At 35.3% G+C, this 19,575-nt stretch overlaps 1 protein-coding gene across 2 annotated transcripts; it reads right to left on the bottom strand.

Moving 5' to 3' along the window:
* Positions 1-4,068: 4,068 nt before the first annotated feature.
* Positions 4,069-15,946, bottom strand: RpS24 (ribosomal protein S24). 2 transcript variants are annotated; one of them, XR_016192528.1, is made up of 6 exons: positions 15,864-15,946; positions 13,789-13,857; positions 12,724-12,933; positions 12,449-12,565; positions 4,236-4,308; positions 4,069-4,123 (listed from the first exon to the last, which is right to left on the bottom strand). XR_016192528.1 is itself a non-coding variant. In XM_089231479.1 (5 exons), the coding sequence occupies exons 1-5, from the start codon at positions 15,864-15,866 to the stop codon at positions 4,115-4,117; spliced, it is 408 nt and encodes a 135-aa protein (XP_089087605.1). In that variant the 5' UTR covers positions 15,867-15,946; the 3' UTR covers positions 4,069-4,114. The 2 variants fall into 2 exon arrangements, 1 of the variants encoding a protein (XP_089087605.1); XM_089231479.1 differs by lacking the exon at positions 4,236-4,308.
* Positions 15,947-19,575: the final 3,629 nt, after the last annotated feature.

The raw sequence follows: 19,575 nt of genomic DNA, 5'->3' as shown, positions 1-19,575 counted from the left end.
TCTGTTTTTGTCCGGAAAAATTATTACTGCCGCCGGTTTTATCGGTCAGAATAGTGGCGTCACCTGTTGTCAAAATTAGGGAAAGTAACGTCACTATGGATGCACGTGCCGACGTCCTCCTTTCTGTCTTCGAATCTGGTAATTGGAAGTATATGTGAAGTATAATTAATGGCGCATTCATATAAACATGAAGTGTCCATATTTATGGACAAATATTTTTCAGCATTCTTGTGCAATTACTGCCTTATTGAATGCCAACTTCCCCCCCCCCCAACTTCTAAAAAACTGTATCAAAGTTAGGCTGACCATATTTCTTCGAGAGAAATACGCCAAATTGGAATTCCAAATACCGGAAAATACGGGACATCGATAATTATCGCCATGAACAACGCCAAAAGTGTAAAAAGTTGCCAAATATTGCTGAAATCACGGAAAAATCGTAATGGCCGGAAACGAAGCGTTACTGCAAATTGCAGTGGATTAAAATGAATTCTTCGTATTAAAACGTTCAACAAGACAAATGTGGGAGATGAATGTTCTTATTTGTAGTTGTAATTATCATAATATAATTTATGAGATTTAAAAAAATTGCAATCTTTGACTTCAATAAAGAATAAAAATTCAAGAAGGTGTCAAATTCAAATACGGGACGTATTTCCCGGTCACCTTTGATTTGGTCACCCTAATCAAAGCCCTCTTATTGAGGGGGGGGGGGAATGTCACAGCCCAGACTGTCGTTAAGACACCTTGAAATTGGTGGCACAACAAATGGATTCATTACAGGATTTACTGTACATGAAGTTGAATGACGCTCAAGTTCCTGCGACCAAGAGGCAAAGAAATTCTAGTTAAACAGTTATAGAAATGAAGCACTGATGCGAAAAAAAAAAAACTCAATAAGACTGGTGACCATATGTCCCGTATTTCATGGGATATTTCCGTATTTTCACTATTCCGACTTTTTTTGGAAAACTGTCTCGGTTTTTCAATGAAACCTTGAATTTCACTTCTTTATTGAAATGAACGATTGAAATTATTTTTCAACTCAGAAATTACATTATCATACTCAGAGCCGCAACTAATCAGAGTGTGTGTATTTTGCGGTGTAAATACATTCCGAGCACAAAGTGAAACTGTAAATAATATATGAAAATGATCTGGTAGCAGAGTCTGTTTTTCCTTCACTCGAGGGAAAAGATTGGGTGGGGGGAATCGAAAAAATAAATTTGAATCGATTAATGAGAAACAAAATATTCGGAATTCTCGAATCACCACAAACGAACTCATTCTGAAAATCTTTTCAAACTTTAGGAATCGGAAACCGCTATTTTAGAAAATTTTGGTTAGTTTTTGCGCCATAATTGGTAATTTTTTGGCGACAACCAGCAATGTCCCGTATTTTCGAATCAAATTTCCCATAATTTTCTGGAGGAAATATGGTTATTTTGAAATGCCTCCCATAATTTACTTTATTTTTTAACACTGAACTATAAGTAATTGCATAGGTTGGAGAGAAAAAAAAAATCTCTTCAAATTTAAATACTGGGACAAAGGTTTGCATTGTAAATTATTTCATAGCAAACATATATGTGCTCTTGTGAATTGAGATTTTAATATTCCAAATTATGCTCTGTGGACCTGTTTGTAAATTGTTTATATAAAAACTTATACGTGTACATTGATGTCTAATGTTTGAAAAAAAATATTAAAAACTTTTTTTTTCTCTCCAATTTTCATCTCATTTCTTGCATTGAAAGTTGTTTTTTCAGCAGTTAATTCGCGGAAATATTCACTGCTACGAATTTTCGAAGTGGAAGCTTTCAATAAAATGCTAAACATAATGTTAGAAATGTATGTCGTTTTTTATAAAAAAAAATAAGTCGTTATTTTTCTTGTACGAAATGTTGTGTTCATTTTCATAAAAAAAATTTAAGATAAAGAATGCATAATTATTGGCCGAAAAGTGAAAAAAAAAACGTAATTTACAGGTCTCGTATTTGGAATTGTCCCATTGCATTAACAGTCAGGAAATGTTTTGCCTATCTCGCTCCAGAAGGGTGTGATGCGGTCGCGTAGTCTCCTCACTCCACTTTCCTTATAGCTCAGTGTTTTTTAAAGCTTGTTTGAATTTTTATTCTCCACTGAAAAATCGGAAGAATTTACAAATTATATCTTTTTCTTTCTCCTTCATGAACATACGTCCCGTATTTTCATGTAATTTTATCCTTCCCAACTTTTTTTGTGAGAATGGCCCGGCATTTTTCATAGAGCATAAATTATAATTTATTAGAGCATAAGTATAATTTTTATTCTTTATTGAATTTATATTTTTCAACTTCTTTTCTCTCATTGGTATTGTTAATTATTATGTTATCTAATTCTGAATCAAAATCCTTACAACTAATGTCTAGAAAAAAATAAATGTGATTGCTAGTAGGAGCCCCGTCTCGGCTTCTTAGCAATTTTTTCCCACTTATATTGTTCTGTATTTTCTGTGTTTATGAATAAAATTGAATTGAAAAACTCATAGTATGTTAGGATAAAAAATATAAATAAGAATAGTCACCTCTCATTTTTGAGATGGAAACGGTTTCATTTCATGGAATTGATTTTAATACAGGCGCGCGCGCGAATCCCGTAACGAACTCCAAGAGACCGGAGAAATCACTAAGTTATAACGAGAGATTATGTTATAAAGGAATTCCAGGTTTTTGGCATTGTTCTTATGTAAACCTACCTCAGGGATTAGAAAAGTGTTCGTTAAAACGAGATTTTCGCTATAACGGTATTCGACTGTATAATTGAAAAAAAAAATCTTTTCATGACATTCGGAAAACATTGGTTCAAGTCCTACAATACCAGTTTAAATGTATAAATTTTGTGGTTGGGAGAAGAATGTAGCCATCACTTGAACCTCCTTTTAAATCAATTAGAATTGTAAATTAATTCATAAATCAGATTTATTAAGGGAAAAAGAGACGAGTGTTTTTATTAAATGCCCTTCTGCTGGCTATTTTTATTTTCACTTTGCCACACGTTTCAGTTCAGAGACGTCTATTATTTCTGAAAAGCACGCTTTCAACATAGTTTTTGATCAGTGGTGCAGAACATGTAAAAATATCTTTATCCTGTCATAAGGTAATCAGAAGGTTTGATCATAAGCTAGGGAAGGGTGGAAATTAAAAATAAATAATTCAATTTGCTTGGTTGCAACATCAAGCTGCAGTAATGTTTCATCTAGACTATTTTTGAGAATGCAACTCGTGCTCTAGTAAAACAGACAAATTAAAAATGTCGCCCCCTATAAAACTGACAAAAGAGCCAAAAACACAAGTAACAAAAACAAATTAAAAGATTATTCAGAGTATCAGTGGTTGTCCAAGATGAAAATGATCCACCTAAATAGATGGTACAAGTTACGAATGTTAAGCGTAAATATTAAGTTGGGTGCTTAAACGGGCAAAACGCATCATCTGATTTGTTTATCTCTTAACAGTTAAATTTAAATTAATTTTTTTTCATCATGAATTTTTTAACAAATTTCACATTGCTGACTATATTTTATTTATTAGAAGGTAAAACAAAGTGTGAGTGAGTAAGGTCTGGCCGTCCATGTATGGTCCCTTTCAGTGCATACAAGCTCCAAGGAAAGATTGAGAGATTTGTTGCTTTTGTAGTCTAGTTAGTGCATTCACCTGGAAAGTGGAAGGACGTGGGTTCAATTCCCCGCAAAGGCAGTTGAATTTTTTCTCTTTCCAAAATTCACCTGCGTAACACTCAGTTTTTAAAAACCTTCATAAAACAAAGTGTACCTAAAGAATTTTTTGTTGCTGTTTTTTTAATTATGACTTTTTCATTTTTTGTCCTATTTAATGATGTTTCTTGAATTCAATGTTTCTTGAAATTGTTTGTAGAACTGAGAAGACGAGAAATTTTGCTACATAAAAGACATGTGACCAAATATTCCGAAACTGAATAAGTTGAATCATTATGATGGAAATTCAAAGAAAACATTTCTTTGACACTGATTTTAATTTGAAAGAAGAAATGAGAGATAAAACATTGATATAAAGTGACAGACTTTATTATCCAGATATCATACAAATGGACACTGTTACGTTGCCTGCAAAGAAAAGAAAAAAAGAAAATTAGGGCTCATTATAAAATGTAATAGCATATTAATGACAGCGAAAGTGATCACACACGCATCCATGCATAAATTCGTAAAATTTTACCCAAGACACATGAAAACAGATAATGGCTGCAAGCTAAGCAGCAGCGAAAGACTCCTCATTTGCCCTAATGTCTCTGAAAGAAATAAAGCCAAGAAAAATAGTGAGCGAGAGACACCACGACTTAGTTCGACTGTTAGTGGGGAGTTGCAAACTTCATCCAATAACCACACTTTCAAACCATGCTTGGGAAGGAAATTGGACGCCAATGCCCTCAAGCATCAGGCATCTTCATTAGCTGAGAATACCTCCCAGACAAGATACACTAATAGGTGGTTGTATATCAACACTTAACACATTGGTATTAGTAGTAGTTAGAAATTCATGCGCAAAACATCAGTGAACAAACACCTGCTTCATATACATAGTCATGTGAACACATTTAGTTGAATTTAACATAATTTACAGACTGTATCAGTGCAGTTTTCCTACATCAAGTAAACAAGCGTGCACAGACTGTATTTATTGGCAATAATACATAGTCCGTATTTCCCCCCACAATGCATCCATAGCATTTCACTAATGGAACAGCCAATAGCTGTTGACAGTAGTCAACTGCAATCAGAATACTGAAAAATAGGCGTAGCAGATTTTTTTTGGCGCACACACATTGAAATATAGGAAATCGATAACGGGAAGAGAAGAACTGCAATCTTCATTTTGTGACTTCCGTGGGGACATCATAACTTTTCTGCATATATAGATATACTGCAATAACATTGATCTGGAACAAATGCATTCAACATTTACATCATACATGCTCAATCCATGACCGCAAAACCCAAATCCACGTGTCAAACGTGACCCAGGGTTTCAACCAAATGCTTTGTCAGCCTGGGCAACCGCACATTTTTATGCCCGTGTTGGGAGGAACAGTTAAAGTATGAATTCTGCATCCTCTCTAGTTCAGTGACCCAGGCCTCCCATCCCAGTAACAGCCCCGTGCACAACCTCCAGTTCACTCAAGTGGCACGTGGTACATTTACAGGTTGCCATAGCAAACTAAAATTTGTGATAGGGCATATAACTTTTTTGCATGCGAATAGTTTAGGAAATTAGAAATTCTCAGGGACCCTTGTCTAAAAAAATTTACAGGCTCATAATTTTTTTCTTCTCCCAATTTGTCCAGCCCTGATTTTAATATTAGTCTGCCCATAAGTCAGGGCTGGACAAGGGACAGGTGACTAAAAAATTAGTTTCAGAGCCTAAAATTTTCTGTTTGTGGTTACTAAATTGGAATCTGAGGACAATAAAATTTTTTTGGAATTTACATTAGCATTTCTATCAATAATGGAGACTGTAGTTATGTAATGGAAAAGTCGAAAGAAATATTTTTTGACCTGGGAAAAAAAATTGTTCTGGCACCTCGATTTTTTTGCAAATTTGTCAAGCTGACCACATCTCTGTGAATCAAAAATAGAAAAGAACCAACGAAAGCCCTTGTTACAAGGGATTACACTTTATAACCATTTCACACATGAAGCTTTCATAGAACATAATTTTTAATCCCTACCACAGCGTCACAACCCAAGGGATCAAAATAAAAAGGACTTTCAAAAGAAAATATGCAGGCACTGTACGTTGGGAAGCATTATAACCACGGTCAGACTGTAAAAACATTAACACAATTATTGTATGTTGATTTGACTCCCATTACTAAGATACTGCAATGAGAAACGCCTTCAACACTTTGATGTAGCACTTATCAGGATAATCCCGAAAGAAATAATTCTTTGAGATTGGACATAAAAGTGCAAAAGACCAACCCATAGATATAGTGTTTTCACAATTATTCATACAAGCCATAACATATCTAGAGTTTTTGAAGTGTGAAATGAACAAATACACATTTCAATACCATCTCAACCATTTCCTATCAAATTTTTCTGCTATTCGCGTACCTCAAAGCGGAATGTTTTGCTTCATTCTGTGGCAAAAATTCCCCATAAATAATGGTTTCCAAGCAAAAAGGGTACTTCCCTCCCCACCTTTCGTACAATTCTTCTAGTGATTATTTTGGTACTTTCTGCTTTGGGGTGTGCATGCTCTTATTCATTTTCAAAATGGAGAAAGATATTAAATTACATTTAATTATCCCAAGAGTCAAAAAAAAAAAATATGTAAAAGCAACTTCACAGGATTTTGATTTCTTTTTGATAAAATAAAACCGGCTTTGGGACCAAGCCTCTCAGTAGTCTCCTGTCGTCAATGTTTGCCAATGGGAGAGGAGGTAGGGGCTAATTTTCCCCTCATGACTATTTTAAAAATCGAAATCTATTTTATTTTCTCCAACCCGATCATATCAGGCATTAACCTGGCTCCGATGAACACTTAGTCGTATTCTGTTTGATTTTGGGCCCGTTTGCCAGGAACATTCATGAAATCAATGAGGCTATCAGACTACTCCGTCAACTCTACATCCCTCTGCTTTCTTTGCAGAAACTTATCCAGGAAAGATGTTATGAAGAAACTCGACAAATTATTAAAAGAAATTCTGCTTATTCATTTCCCCCTTTTCAATTCAACAAATTCAAATGTTTTCAGTATGAGGGCCCACCTGCGGATAGTCAAAACAAACCTTTACATTGATTATTATCAACAAGGTTGTTTCACTTCATTTTAAACCTAGCTCAATATTCTTTGAAGATGCAGTTTTTAGAGTGCAGAACGGAAACTAAGGGAGGGAGCTTCTGCAAACAAAAAAAACAGTTGTAGAATTATCAAATTTAAAATCGGGAAGGGGGGGGCACAAAAATCTTAGTTAGGGCCCTGTTTGACATCATTTTATACTCAATAGGATAATAGAATTCAGAGATACCCCCCAATGAAAAGCAAATACTTTTGGGAAAAAAAAAGACTGTTTTTTTGCGATTCACCATATTTTATAGTAGAAATCTGTAGAAACTACAGACATTCCAAAGTAGTTAGCAATTATGTTAATGTATGTTGATTTGACTCCCATCGCTAAGATACTGCAATGAGAAACGCCTTCAACACTTTGATGTAGCACTTACCAGGATAATCCCGAAAGAAATAATTCTTTGAGATTGGACATAAAAGTGCAAAACACCACCAGAGCAAGCATCAAAACATATATGGGAAAAAATATTGAACCCCAAAGTGCTCAACGACAAAACTTATATGAATTCTAAGGCATTTGAGAATTTTCTCAGGAAACGCAATGGTTGTCTTATTATACTGCTGCTTGGAGGTGTCCATTGTATTCAAATGGACAGGACTAGTAAAATGTGATTTATAAATGTCAGACATGCATCAAATACAAAAAATTTTGGGGGAAGAACACAATTAGATTTTCTACCTAACCATGTGGTTTTGAAGTTTATTTAAATTTTGGTTAAGCAACTTTTACTCATCACAAAGATAGAAGCTTCAAATGTAGGCAGAGCGTGAAATTGATCATTGAGGTGCTTAAAATAACACTTTGAAAAAGCATCATCCCAATAACTTCACAAAAATGCAAGGAATAGTCAATAAGATTGGCCAACCAGCTATTTCATCTATCAATTTTTCGACAGAAACCATGTGAAAAATACCAACTCAACATAGAATTATATGAATTGATGATTTCTTTAAATTTTATTTTGTGACTTTTCAAAGATCTTGAAAATTGTGACGCACAGAAATGTAAAATTCTCAAAAATAATCTTTAGCAGAAGATTCTCATCAAGGATATATAATATATATTTGATAATATTAAAGACTACTATTATAAATAACTTGAGAATATTATTATTCTTGATAAGAATATTTTCCTGTTATTTATAATATAGTTATACCCTTGAGAATAATCTCTGGAAGGACTACTTTTATAAATTAATGGGAAATGTTCTAATCGAAAATGATTATATATTCTTAAGTTATTTATAATAGTAGTCCTTACAAGAGTATTCTCAAGAACATTTGTAATAGCATGTGTGATAAAAAGAATATCCTCTGTCCTTGTCTCTCTTCCCGTCAAGAAAACGAGAGAAAAAGTTTATAGCTCACAATATTAAAAGCTTAACAGCAAGGAAATGAAACCAACAAGGCAGAATTGCACAACTTGTAAAGAAATAGGAGTGATACAGAATTTAAGTGTATGTGCATTGAAGAAAACAACAATTTTGTATCTTAGAATGAAAGTGATTATAGAAGAATAGCTTCCTTTATAAATTTTGTTTGTTTTGAACTTATTTCTGAAAATTTATCTAATTTTAAAATAAAGGTTTTAATCTAAAGGTTTCTAAAAAATTTCAAAACCTCCCATGATTAATAGAATATTCTTATGATTCTTATTCTCTTAGGGGGGGGGGGGGGGGGGAAGAGGAAGATTGATTATGCCAAAAATTGTTTTTTTTTTGTTTCAGGCTATAATATATGAAAACTGATTTATATTTCATAATATAAACAAGATTAGTAAAAAAAATTTCATTATTTAAAAGAAAAATTAACGTTCTCAATTATTCTTCAATTTCTACATCCAGGAGAATGTTCTCACCTCACATCTCTAGGGATGCAGTAGTAAAGAGTATTGCAGCATTTGGCAATAAAATTGAACTGGAAGAAAGGTCAACAAAATGAGACTTCCCCCACACTACAACTGCACGCACATGACCAGTGTTTCCTTTTTTTCTATTTACCTAGTATATCCCTTTTTCTTCTTATTGACCTACAGTTACAGTGCACTCGTTTTTATAATCATTGTGGCAACAAATTCTTTTTTGTTACTAACACAAAATCAAGTTGCAGCCTTCAGCACACATTCAAATATGATTTTTTATTATTTTAGAGAAAATAGTGATGACTTATTACTTTGCCAAACAAAAACATGGTGATATCGGGGGGTGGGAAGTGACAAAGTCTATTTTGGAGCAGCAAAATATAGGATTCGGAGCAGATACTTATAAATTGGACAGCGAAATTAACAAGAATATTTTCATTAACCCTCACCCCTTTTCAAAATAAAACTGCACTATATTTTATTATCAAATATATTTTCATCAGCTTTCTTTTTTTTGGTGTTTCAGGCTTTTGACACCTTGTTTGAAAGAGCGAATGTCAATTTTTTACACCAGTCTATTTAAAATGATTTTTGCTTACTCAGGGCACTATTTGCTGTCTGGGCTAAAAATTTTCTATTGAGTTTTCAATTTTTTTATACCTTGAAAGAAATTGTTGCAAAATGGGAGAGAATTTCGGAAGAATCAACACAATGTTTGACGATTCAGCACTCATTATTCGACAAAAAGTTTCTAAATACCATTTGTAATTTGGCGGACATGCTCTTTTTACTCCCGGAATGAAAATTTTTGTCATGAAACATCAGGATTTGACACAATGACGATTGACTATAGTAATTTCTGCTGCTTCCAGTGGAGACTTTTTTTTTTAAAAAACGGAAACTGATTCACATTTGTGATTTAAAGCTGAAAGACCATTGCAAACCACCTTCAGTTGTACGATCACAGATATTATCTGGGTTTAGCGATGAAAAGCCCAATGAGGGGCCAATAGTTTTAAACAAGGCGATAGTTTAAGCACAGTGGAATAAAACACTCTCTTCTCTTGGAAGAAATCATTTCACAGCAAGCAGGAACAAAACATTTTTGCCATCCTTTCCGAAATCCCAGTCATACTAAAACACAACTCGTTATTTGTTGCAGAAATATACAAAATTACACTACTGGAGCAGGATGGCGCAAGATGTTAATTTTGGCACAGTGCGGCGCAGAGTTCCCACCCGTGATATCCGATTACTAAAACCAGGGCCAAAACTAAAGAGGGCAACTGGTCCAGGCAGCAAATTTTAGAAGAAAAAAAAAAACAAACACACCATTATAAAATTATCAAATTTTATGGTGGAAACTATGTTTGCCCCACCCACTAAATTTTTTTTTTACAACAGTGACAAATTCCGTAAAAAGTTAACATTTTGTACGAGATGTCTGGAAAACTAATTGGAGAAAAAAATTCTAAACATCAACTTCATTCATGTATGCTGATTTGACTCCCATCGCTAAGATACTGCAATGAGAAACGCCTACAACACTTTGATGTAGCACTCATCAGGAAAATCCCAAAAGAAATAATTCTCAGAGATTGGACATTAAAAGTGCAAAAGACATGCATTAACGAAACACTTTCTTTTTTAAAATCCACACACTTCACAGAGCATCAAAACGTGCAAATGAAATGAGAAATTGAATTTTCTTTCCAAATACCAGTTTCGCCATAACATCCATAAAATTCAATTTCTCAATATATTTCAGGCTGAAAAAATCTCTTCGTGCAAATGAAATGTTAATGACAAATTTTTACAGAAAATTAGGATATCTCACACACAAAAATATTTCATTCATGTACAATTTTTTGTGAAGTTAATATTTCCCTCACATTAGAGAACAAAAATGCTTTAAAATAATTACAGTTGCAAATAAGAGTATATTCTGCACAATAAGAATTGGAGGAAAGTATCATTAAAAGGATTGAGCACCACGAATGCAGGTCAATCACATAAACAAGGACAAAAGACTCTACAGTAACATTTGATTATATACAAGTCTTCTAAACTATTGTTTCATTATCCCTTCTTACTTTGCTAATCAAACTTGAAGGATTTGTGTCAACATACTTAGCGCAGAACCCAGCAAATTCCGGGCACCACCCCACGACACTTAGAAATAATAATCTTCGTATGACAAGAATCTGTTCTCTCGGACTGTTTCACAGATATTGGGGAAAAAAAGAACTGCACATCAATTTGTGAGAATTATGCTTGAGACCACATGACATAAAAATGGAAAGTGTAAGGATTTCCCCCTTTTAATTCCACGCAAATCACGAGCATGAATTCAAGATATTTTTATTCCTTTTTTTTTTGTTGCCACTCTTCGTGCTTATTATTTCAGCAGGATATCAAGGTGAACGCACACAACGAGTGTTTTTAAGTGAATTTTATCATTTAATTCACATATTTCAGCATAAATTTCATTATGTGTAATGTTTCCTGCATAACAGCTCAGCGAAATGATGGAAATGTACCCGAATTCCCGAAGAATAATTAAAATTATGTGCCTTCCCCGCCTTTGATTACTTTAATACATAATTTTTGCAGTGGCCAGTTAAAATTATTCGGTTCCTGGAATGTGATATTACTCAACCACCCATTGTGATTGACAGCAGTCAACTCTTTCGAGGATTCAACGAATCATGCCTCATCTCATTTTTTTCTTCCGACTATCAGCAGCAAATTTATAACTTTTTCATGCAAGTAAATTTTAATATGCGAATCCAAAACTCAGTTTGATAAATCGTGAAACGCGGAATGAGTTCCATATTTGGCAAGCAAAAACGTCATTCAGTCATTCATTTTGCAAGAAAAATTACTTTTCAGATAATAAAATAAAAGTATTGCATGTTTTTTTGTGACCATATTGTGATTTTTTAAAAATAAATATAAGAAAAATTTTCACAAGCCAATGCAATCGTGAGTGTTACATATTGTAATCTGAGTCTCAGTAAGTGGTTCTCCCCACTCCTTGTCACACGGAACAAACACGATGCGTGTTCATGCTTCAAACTGGTACCAAAATTTCCCTTCCCACAGAACAGTACAGATTGACTATCTCTCGGATTATTCTTTACAAGCATCAGGAGATGGTAGCCCTCCCCCTAGATTGACTAGGAAAATCAATATTGACATAAATCACGGGTGCTCCACTTTTAAGGGAGCGCAGTTTGGCGCAGCTCTTGCATCCCTGCACATTCTGCTTTGGGGTGAGGTAATATGGTCCTTTCCATGCCCCTCTTCCTGCTTCAAAGAGTGTCATACACAAGGGCCCCAAAAAGTTGTATTTATCCAGGGTCTGAACATATGAGGAGTAGACCTAGCTAAGAAGTGCATTCCCTTTAAGGATTTTCTTTCAAGAAAAACATATTTTGTGGATTTCTAATAATTTTTCTATGAAGTGGCAGAATATCTGAAAAATCTGGTTTCAAACCGGAATATTTTAATAAGGCTTCCGAGTAAATAGAAGCATTGACACTTATGAATACAGGATCCCGTGAATTTTTCTTTGGAAAAAACAATGAAACCTGGACAAGGAACCTTTGCTTTTTTTGGGCAAGGAAACAAGTTCAGAAAACATTTGTTGAAGAACAATATTAAAGCTTCGTCGAGAAACATAAATTTCATTTAATGACAAAGATTAACTTACCTTTTTGCCACTGGCAGCACCAACTTTGGCTTTCTTTGTTCCCCTGACCTTCTTCATCCTGTTCTTCCTTTCCTTTCGCTGCTTCCTCCCTGTCCTAATCCTCTCACCAAAGCCATTCTAAAACAAAGTAAAAAAAGTTATACAATGTATGAAACAGAAGTTTACCGATAACCAGAATTTTCAGAAAGCTAGCTGTCAATTTTGCTACTGACAACACCAAATAAGCTTTCAAAGCAATTTTAGAAATATATGTCAAATTATAATCAGTTACTAACCCTGATTAAACGATGCTTAGGTTCGAACTTCTTGGCAAAGTCTAATGTGTCATAGATGAGTGCGAACCCTGACGTTTTTCCACCGCCAAACTTAGTTCTGAACCCAAAGCAGAACACAACATCCGACGTTGTTTTGTAGATCTTTGCCAACTTATCCCTTATTTCAGTTTTTGGTACAGAGCCTCGGCCTGGATGTATAACATCGACAGCCTATAAGAAAACAAAACTTAAATTAAAATACTATATACAGATATGTCAACATTAGCAGAACAGCTTCGGTATAAGGGACACACCAACTTGCCGACTTTTTCCCCCCGACCATAAGCCGCCAGTGCCGGAGCACTGAGGTGCCGTTACCTATTTTCTATTGTTGCTAACGAGTCTTTTAAAATGCCCAACTGCCATTTTCAAACGTGTCTTCATTCTTTCTTTTTCTTCCAAATCACATCACCTTATAGCCGCGTGTTTTAAATGATTTGAAAAATTGTTGGAGGCTAGTTCATTTTCTCTTCCTTCCGTATATATAATGTAGGGTGTGGGTTGGATTATTGGATATTTCTTTCCTCAGGTTGTACCTTTAATATTTTCCAATATTTATTCTTTTCTACATACAGGATGAACCTGTATCCCTTTTATTTATTTTATTTAAAAGAATCTGGATTCCCGGGAATAAAGTCTGGGTTTTAATTTATTTTTATTATTATAATTATGGTTGGTTTTAGCATGTTTATGCTTGCTTGAGCGTCAATATCGTCCCACAGCATCACATCATATTCATTAACCCAGAAATCATATTTATAATCCAGATCTTATTTGTTTTAATTTCTCTTGTGTTTCATATTTTTCACACAGTTTTCATTATTTTCTAAGCTGGAGATTTTTTTTTCCGACGCCTGTAATGTGTCTAACGGCCTTGGCGACTTTAGATGGGGTCATCTGACATGTTTGGCACCAAAAGAAAAAAAAAAAAGTTGCTGAAAATCATCAACCTGTCCCTTATACCTAAGCTGTTCCTCTTAAACAAAGGAAACTTATTCAAACTTAATATTTCTAGAGAAAACTCACCATCTGCTTCCGGCACAAAAGCCGATTAGACATGAATTTCTTCGTCCTCAATGTGACTGTGTTCTCACCCTGCAATCGAAGAGAAATAAAATCATCAGAATCAAAACAAAATATACATACCATTGCCAAACAATGATAGTATTATGCGAAACCCCTCTCAAACTACTGTCAGTTTCTCCAGGGTAGATAAATTTTCCCCACCGTGTTATAGAATTTCTTTTCATTTCATTGGAAGAAATCTTTACTGAAAAGGAAGCGGGGAGCAATGAAACAAACAAGTTCAGAAGACTAGCATAGCATACATCAACTTGTTGCATACGAAGTAATGACTTCAGAGGCACATTTACACTGGAGGCTTAGGCCGGGATTACATAAAATTTTTATAAAAGGTCTTTTATAAATAAATCTTGAAAAATACAACGGATAAGTGCATTGGTTACATCCAAGCAAATGTAAACAATGTAATGGGTTTTTTCCAAGTTTTGTAAAAGATCTTTTATCAAACATTTATAGCGTAATCCAGGCATTAGCAACCTATAGCCCAAAGCAAAAAGTTCATAGGGGGTAGCAGTAGTAAAAACCATAAATCAGCTTGCCCATATCAAACGAGGAACAAGGTCAGTGAGTGACCAACAACAGGTGCAAGCATGTGCGTGACGTAAAAATTATGAGAGCATGCTTCTTTTTCTGTGGGAAATTATTTCTAGTACGTTGGCTATTTCCTCTGGCTTGTGTGGCATTGCCATCTCCTCTCCATTATACTGTTGGTCTTATCATGTTGAGGTGAAGTGTGCAAGAATGTGAATGACCAGAAAAGTGAGCGACCAAAAGAGCAATCTATTGAGCAAGGGACTATTATCAGTAAGCAACCGAGAAAAACCTAAAGTGTAATGTAAGCATGCGAGTGAACAAAACAGTGTTCAACCATCACCTCCTAGAGATAGAAGGCCTCGGTACTCTGCCTGTGACATCAGTAAGTAGTCTATTTTCCCTCAGAATATTCAGGGGAAAAAATTCCCTGCTCGTGCCAGTATCAATGTTGTGAGGAAAAGAAATGATCGAGCTCAGAATTGGTGATTTCTATGCCCCACATCCAATCACTAGGCGGCTTTTATGAGGCAATCAGGAAGATTCAACGCCAAAATAAAAAGAAACTAAATACGATGCTGTGTGGCAAGCTTGCTAGGTAGAATGACATTTATAGCAAACACTGCAGAGGCCTTCTATCTCTAGGAGGTGATGGATCAACCCCCATGTGGCAAAAGTGGCAAAGAAAGTGTGTAAGCATATCAGTAACTTGGAGCCAGAGGTATATTTGGGAGAGGGTCAAGTGGACTATATCCCAGGACAGCAAATTCAAGGAACGAGTGGTCAAGAAAATCAAACTAGGCCGGGAGAAGGCAAAATTTCTGAAACGCACTGGCGTCCGAACAATAAACCTGCCTCAGAGTACAAAATTCAAACCTTTCAACAGACTTGACAATTTAGGTACCCACCAAATATTTTAGGAGCCAAGCATATTTCTCCTGCAAGAGATAGCAATCACGTGTGGATAATTAGCCCCCCCCCCCCAATGCAACTTTTTCAGTCGCCACGGCGACCTGATGCCTAGGATTTGTCAAACCTTAGTAAATCATAAACCTAATATCAATAGCTATTGGCCCAATAAACAACATCTAAAACTTGGCATTTAGTGATCATAAGCGTACCGAGATTTGTACGACTCATAAACTACGTAACTTAACACACATATTACATACAGCATAGCTATACACAAGCACGGAGGTCCTAATTTACACATTGAAATACGTAAATTAATCATCTGTAAAGCATATAATGACCATCATTTGAATCAAATTCCGCAATATCGCATATAAAGCTCAATAGGGAGCTATTCAAAAATCCATTATACCCAACGATAACCTAACTTACCAAAACCCGCCATAACTATATTTCTTCCCTCAAAGATCTAGAAATAATTTATGACTCGAATAGTAAACAACATGAAAATATCATAAAGCGATTATAAATTCGCAATAAATAAATTAAATCTTTGATTATTTCAGATGACTTACCATTGTGATTAGGGTACCCCAAAACAAATTTACACTCGAGACTTTGTATACTCGGCAGTGGCACGGAGATGAAACGAGGTCCTTCCGCCTCTGTGGGTGAAAAAAAAAACAACTGTTTCTACTTTTTTTTTACAAAATGACTCAAAAACTTTATGTAGCCTTCAAACATTATATAATTGTTTCTAAACATTCCTTATTTTTAGAATTTTTAGAGCAATTGTTGCAATTTTTCATTTATCAAAAATACACACAAATCATGTAGTGATGACCATATCACGCATATAATTCGCGGGATGTTCTTAATCATGACATATAGCCGGGTTTTCCTAGGAGGTTTCCTGTGCCGCACGCAACGTGATCCGCCCAGCGTGACACGCCGCCCACTCACCAATAAGAAAAGCAGCATGACTGTTTTCCTACAAAGCGTAATACGCCTCACGACAGCGCTTTACGTCGAGCGTGGTTGACCGACTGCTTCTGGAGGAGTAAAATGCGTCGTGCGCCGCGCGTTTTGCCGATATTCTCTTCACTCTTGTGTGTTTTCTTCCCCTTCCCTTCAAACCGGAGCATGCAGACGACACAGTAGCTGATGCCAAGGCCACACACACACATATACTATAATATAGCCGTCCTAATATGATGCGCCCCGCTAGGAAAACACAAACGCGTAGCGTAATTATGTAACACGTTTCTGCCGGCGCGAAATGGTCTAATTCGATTCACGCGGCGCTAAAAATCTATTCCTAGGAAAACCCGGCTTTAGCGACAATTGACGATTCCCTCACATACAGTTGGCTCTCGGTCTACAAACACCTCGGTTTACGTATGATTTGGTTAACGAACAATTTAATTTCCAAACAAAAAAATTAATTCAGTTTGCGTACGATTCGGTTTACGAGTTTTGATTTACAGACATTTCAAACCGGAAAAAAATTAAACGATCCCATAAGATCAATAGAAACATTGAGAGGTATATATATATATATATGACGATTTTTTTTTTAGTTTTTTCAACAAACATAATTTCTCCTATCCAGCTCATGGATCAGCAGGTCACCGAATTCAAACTTTGAGAAGGTTTACATCAGAGCTTGATACATCCCAGGTCAACTAAAATAGATTAATATATACAACCTTTTCTTTGTGTGATGATCAGCGCTGGAAAAAAATACACCTGGCTCCTAAAATACTGTATTCGCGGTTGATGCCTAGATTTTTTTTAATTTATCAAGCCCTGGTTTGAGAAATGTTTTAGGTGTCTTTTGCAAAATAATCTCTGACACAGAATCACCACTCACTGACTTCTGGAAATATTTCATCATCTTGCATTGCACATTGAAAAAGCTTGGTAACAAATTATTTACAGGCCATGAATTCAATTTATAACGAAACCGCCCTTAGGGGGGGTGTCCGACAGGTGCGGTCGCAACGGGTCCCACCCCCATTAGCACAACGATATTGTAAACCAGGTTTTCCTAGGAGTAGGTTACTACAGTGCGTGCAGCGTAAAAACTGATTGGTTAAAAAAACCTGAATTTCAGGCCTTTAACCAATCAGCATTTTCACGCTGCACACGGCGCAGAAATTCTAGTCCTAGGAAAACCCGGCCTTAGGGTATCGTATCGATACTAGTCCGACCTAGGAACGTTGAATGAATATCGAACGTCGGAAATGTTATCTCATAAGGTTGGAATTGTTCCTCTCCAGGGGCAGTGTCAGTATGATGATTTTAATTGGTTTTTCACATTATGCAACTATAAAGCATAAACCAGCATTGAAATTGACACTGGTAATTTTCGGAGCCCTAAGAGCGAACAAATTCATTTTACATCTGTTCCTATGGGAAAAATAATTTTGGTGTGTGAACAATTAGATTTACGAACAGATTGCAGGGACAAATTAAGTTCATGAACCAAGGGTTGACTGTATCGGGATCCGGAATTCCTGTATTCTCGAGAAAATATGATCAACTGACAAATGACTGGGAAAATGTTACTGGATCTGACAAATGTTATGGGACTTCACACTGAATTGGTGTATTGGCTTATTTCTTATCACATCCCTTGTTAATAAAAAATAACAAATTTATTACGTTACACTTGAGTACTAAACAGGAGGAATAAATTCGGAGGAAATTTTTGCAGAGCTCCAAAATAAAGTGCCAAGTGGTAGGATTGAAACAACCACAAAAAAATTTCATGAATCTTAAAAATTAATTGGTCAGAAATTCAAGCAAATACTTTTGGAAGAAAAAATATGCTTTTACTGTGTTTGTGAACAAAAGTTTTATTTTAAAATTGAAATAAATTACTAAATGAAGCAAACAAAGAATATAACAAAATAACAAACAATGAAATGCTTTCAATAAGTCAACATGGCTATACATAGAAAATAGTAATGACACAATAATAATAACGATGATACTCATAAGAAGTCTGAACTTGATGTGATGCAATAAATAATAGTTCAAGTTTGAAAACACAACACAAAAAGATCAAGTTGCAAACAAAACAGATTCTTGTTCTAAATTTTTGTGTATGTTACAGCCATAGGTGGATGCAGGAAAGAAGGGGAGGGGGTGTTCAGTGAAAAAGTTGTATAACTGGCATAGAGGTAGACATTGCCCCCTCCTTTCCCCATTTGAGAGGTATGTATATAACATCACAAATTGACAAGCCAACGCCCAAATGATTTGGTTTATATGTAAAGTTTATGGATGCTTCGCTGACTGGCCAGAATTAAGACATTCGCTGTGACATATGCAACCTCAAAGATAATATGCTTGTTGAAAAATGCTTGTAGATTATAGTACTTGTGTAGAAAACAATATTGTAAACATATCCGGTAAAAGGTAATCTTTGGTAGGGCACATCTAATCTGTGAGAGATGAAGTACCTATTTTTGCTTCGTGCAAAAGAGAGCGAGGTTCACAGAGGAGTGTGGCATCTAGTAGATTCCTTACTCCCACCACTCACACAAGGGTATCATGGTTTCTTCTTCAGAGCACTGTTGGTCTCTGTGAGAAACACATTAATCTGGTAGATGCGTTACACCTGATTACATGCATATTTTTAATTTCAGATTTTCAAAATTTTCTATTGATATACCTGTAAGAATTCATGTACTTATGTTCTAGTCCATTAATACATCGTTATCTGAATAAGAAATTATAACATTGTTTATTTCTTATAGGCCTATACTCTGTGAAATGAATTTCGCCTGATCGTGTCCTCGAAAAAAATATGAGGAAGTTTTGTAATTGAAAATTCCAAAGAAATATTAATAAAAAGTGATTTAAAATACAAATATAACCTTGTTTGATTAGAGAGAGTTCCCCCAAAAGCCTAAGCGAAAATTTAATTTATAATCTCACAGATGAGTTGTACCCGAACACGTTAGGATTTGTATTGTGCCTGACCAAAGGCTAAATATGTTCCCTCATATTCATACACTGTATATATATTAGTTACTGCCAAAGCCCAAAGTTGGTCACTTCGCGAATAAGTTGGCCCAGTTGAAGCAGCAACTGTCTTAAATTCAGGCTTTCACCGGCCCCTATATATCGATCGCTATGATTTGGGGGTCATCCTAACGTTGGCATATTTTTTTGTGATAATTATGGCTATTTAAAATTAGCCATAGCTAACCATAATTACTATGGTCAGCCATGGCAATCCTAATTATCATGGGGATCCAATATCTATTTTAGTGA

The sequence above is a fragment of the Pholcus phalangioides genome, unplaced genomic scaffold (genome assembly GCF_987345545.1).
Source record: "Pholcus phalangioides strain wild (caught in Gottingen) unplaced genomic scaffold, Ppha-v1.0 ptg000004l_1, whole genome shotgun sequence".
In the NCBI taxonomy this organism is placed as follows: domain Eukaryota; kingdom Metazoa; phylum Arthropoda; class Arachnida; order Araneae; family Pholcidae; genus Pholcus; species Pholcus phalangioides.
The sequence above is the reverse complement of the archived record's forward strand: the minus strand, read 5'-3'. Positions and strand labels throughout refer to the sequence as shown.

Coding starts and splice junctions, on each gene's coding strand:
- RpS24 (XM_089231479.1), bottom strand. Junction 12,934..13,788: donor TTTTGTGCCGGAAGCAGATG/GTGAGTTTTCTC, acceptor GTTTTCTTATAG/GCTGTCGATGTTATACATCC. Junction 12,566..12,723: donor CTAAGCATCGTTTAATCAGG/GTTAGTAACTGA, acceptor ACTTTGTTTTAG/AATGGCTTTGGTGAGAGGAT.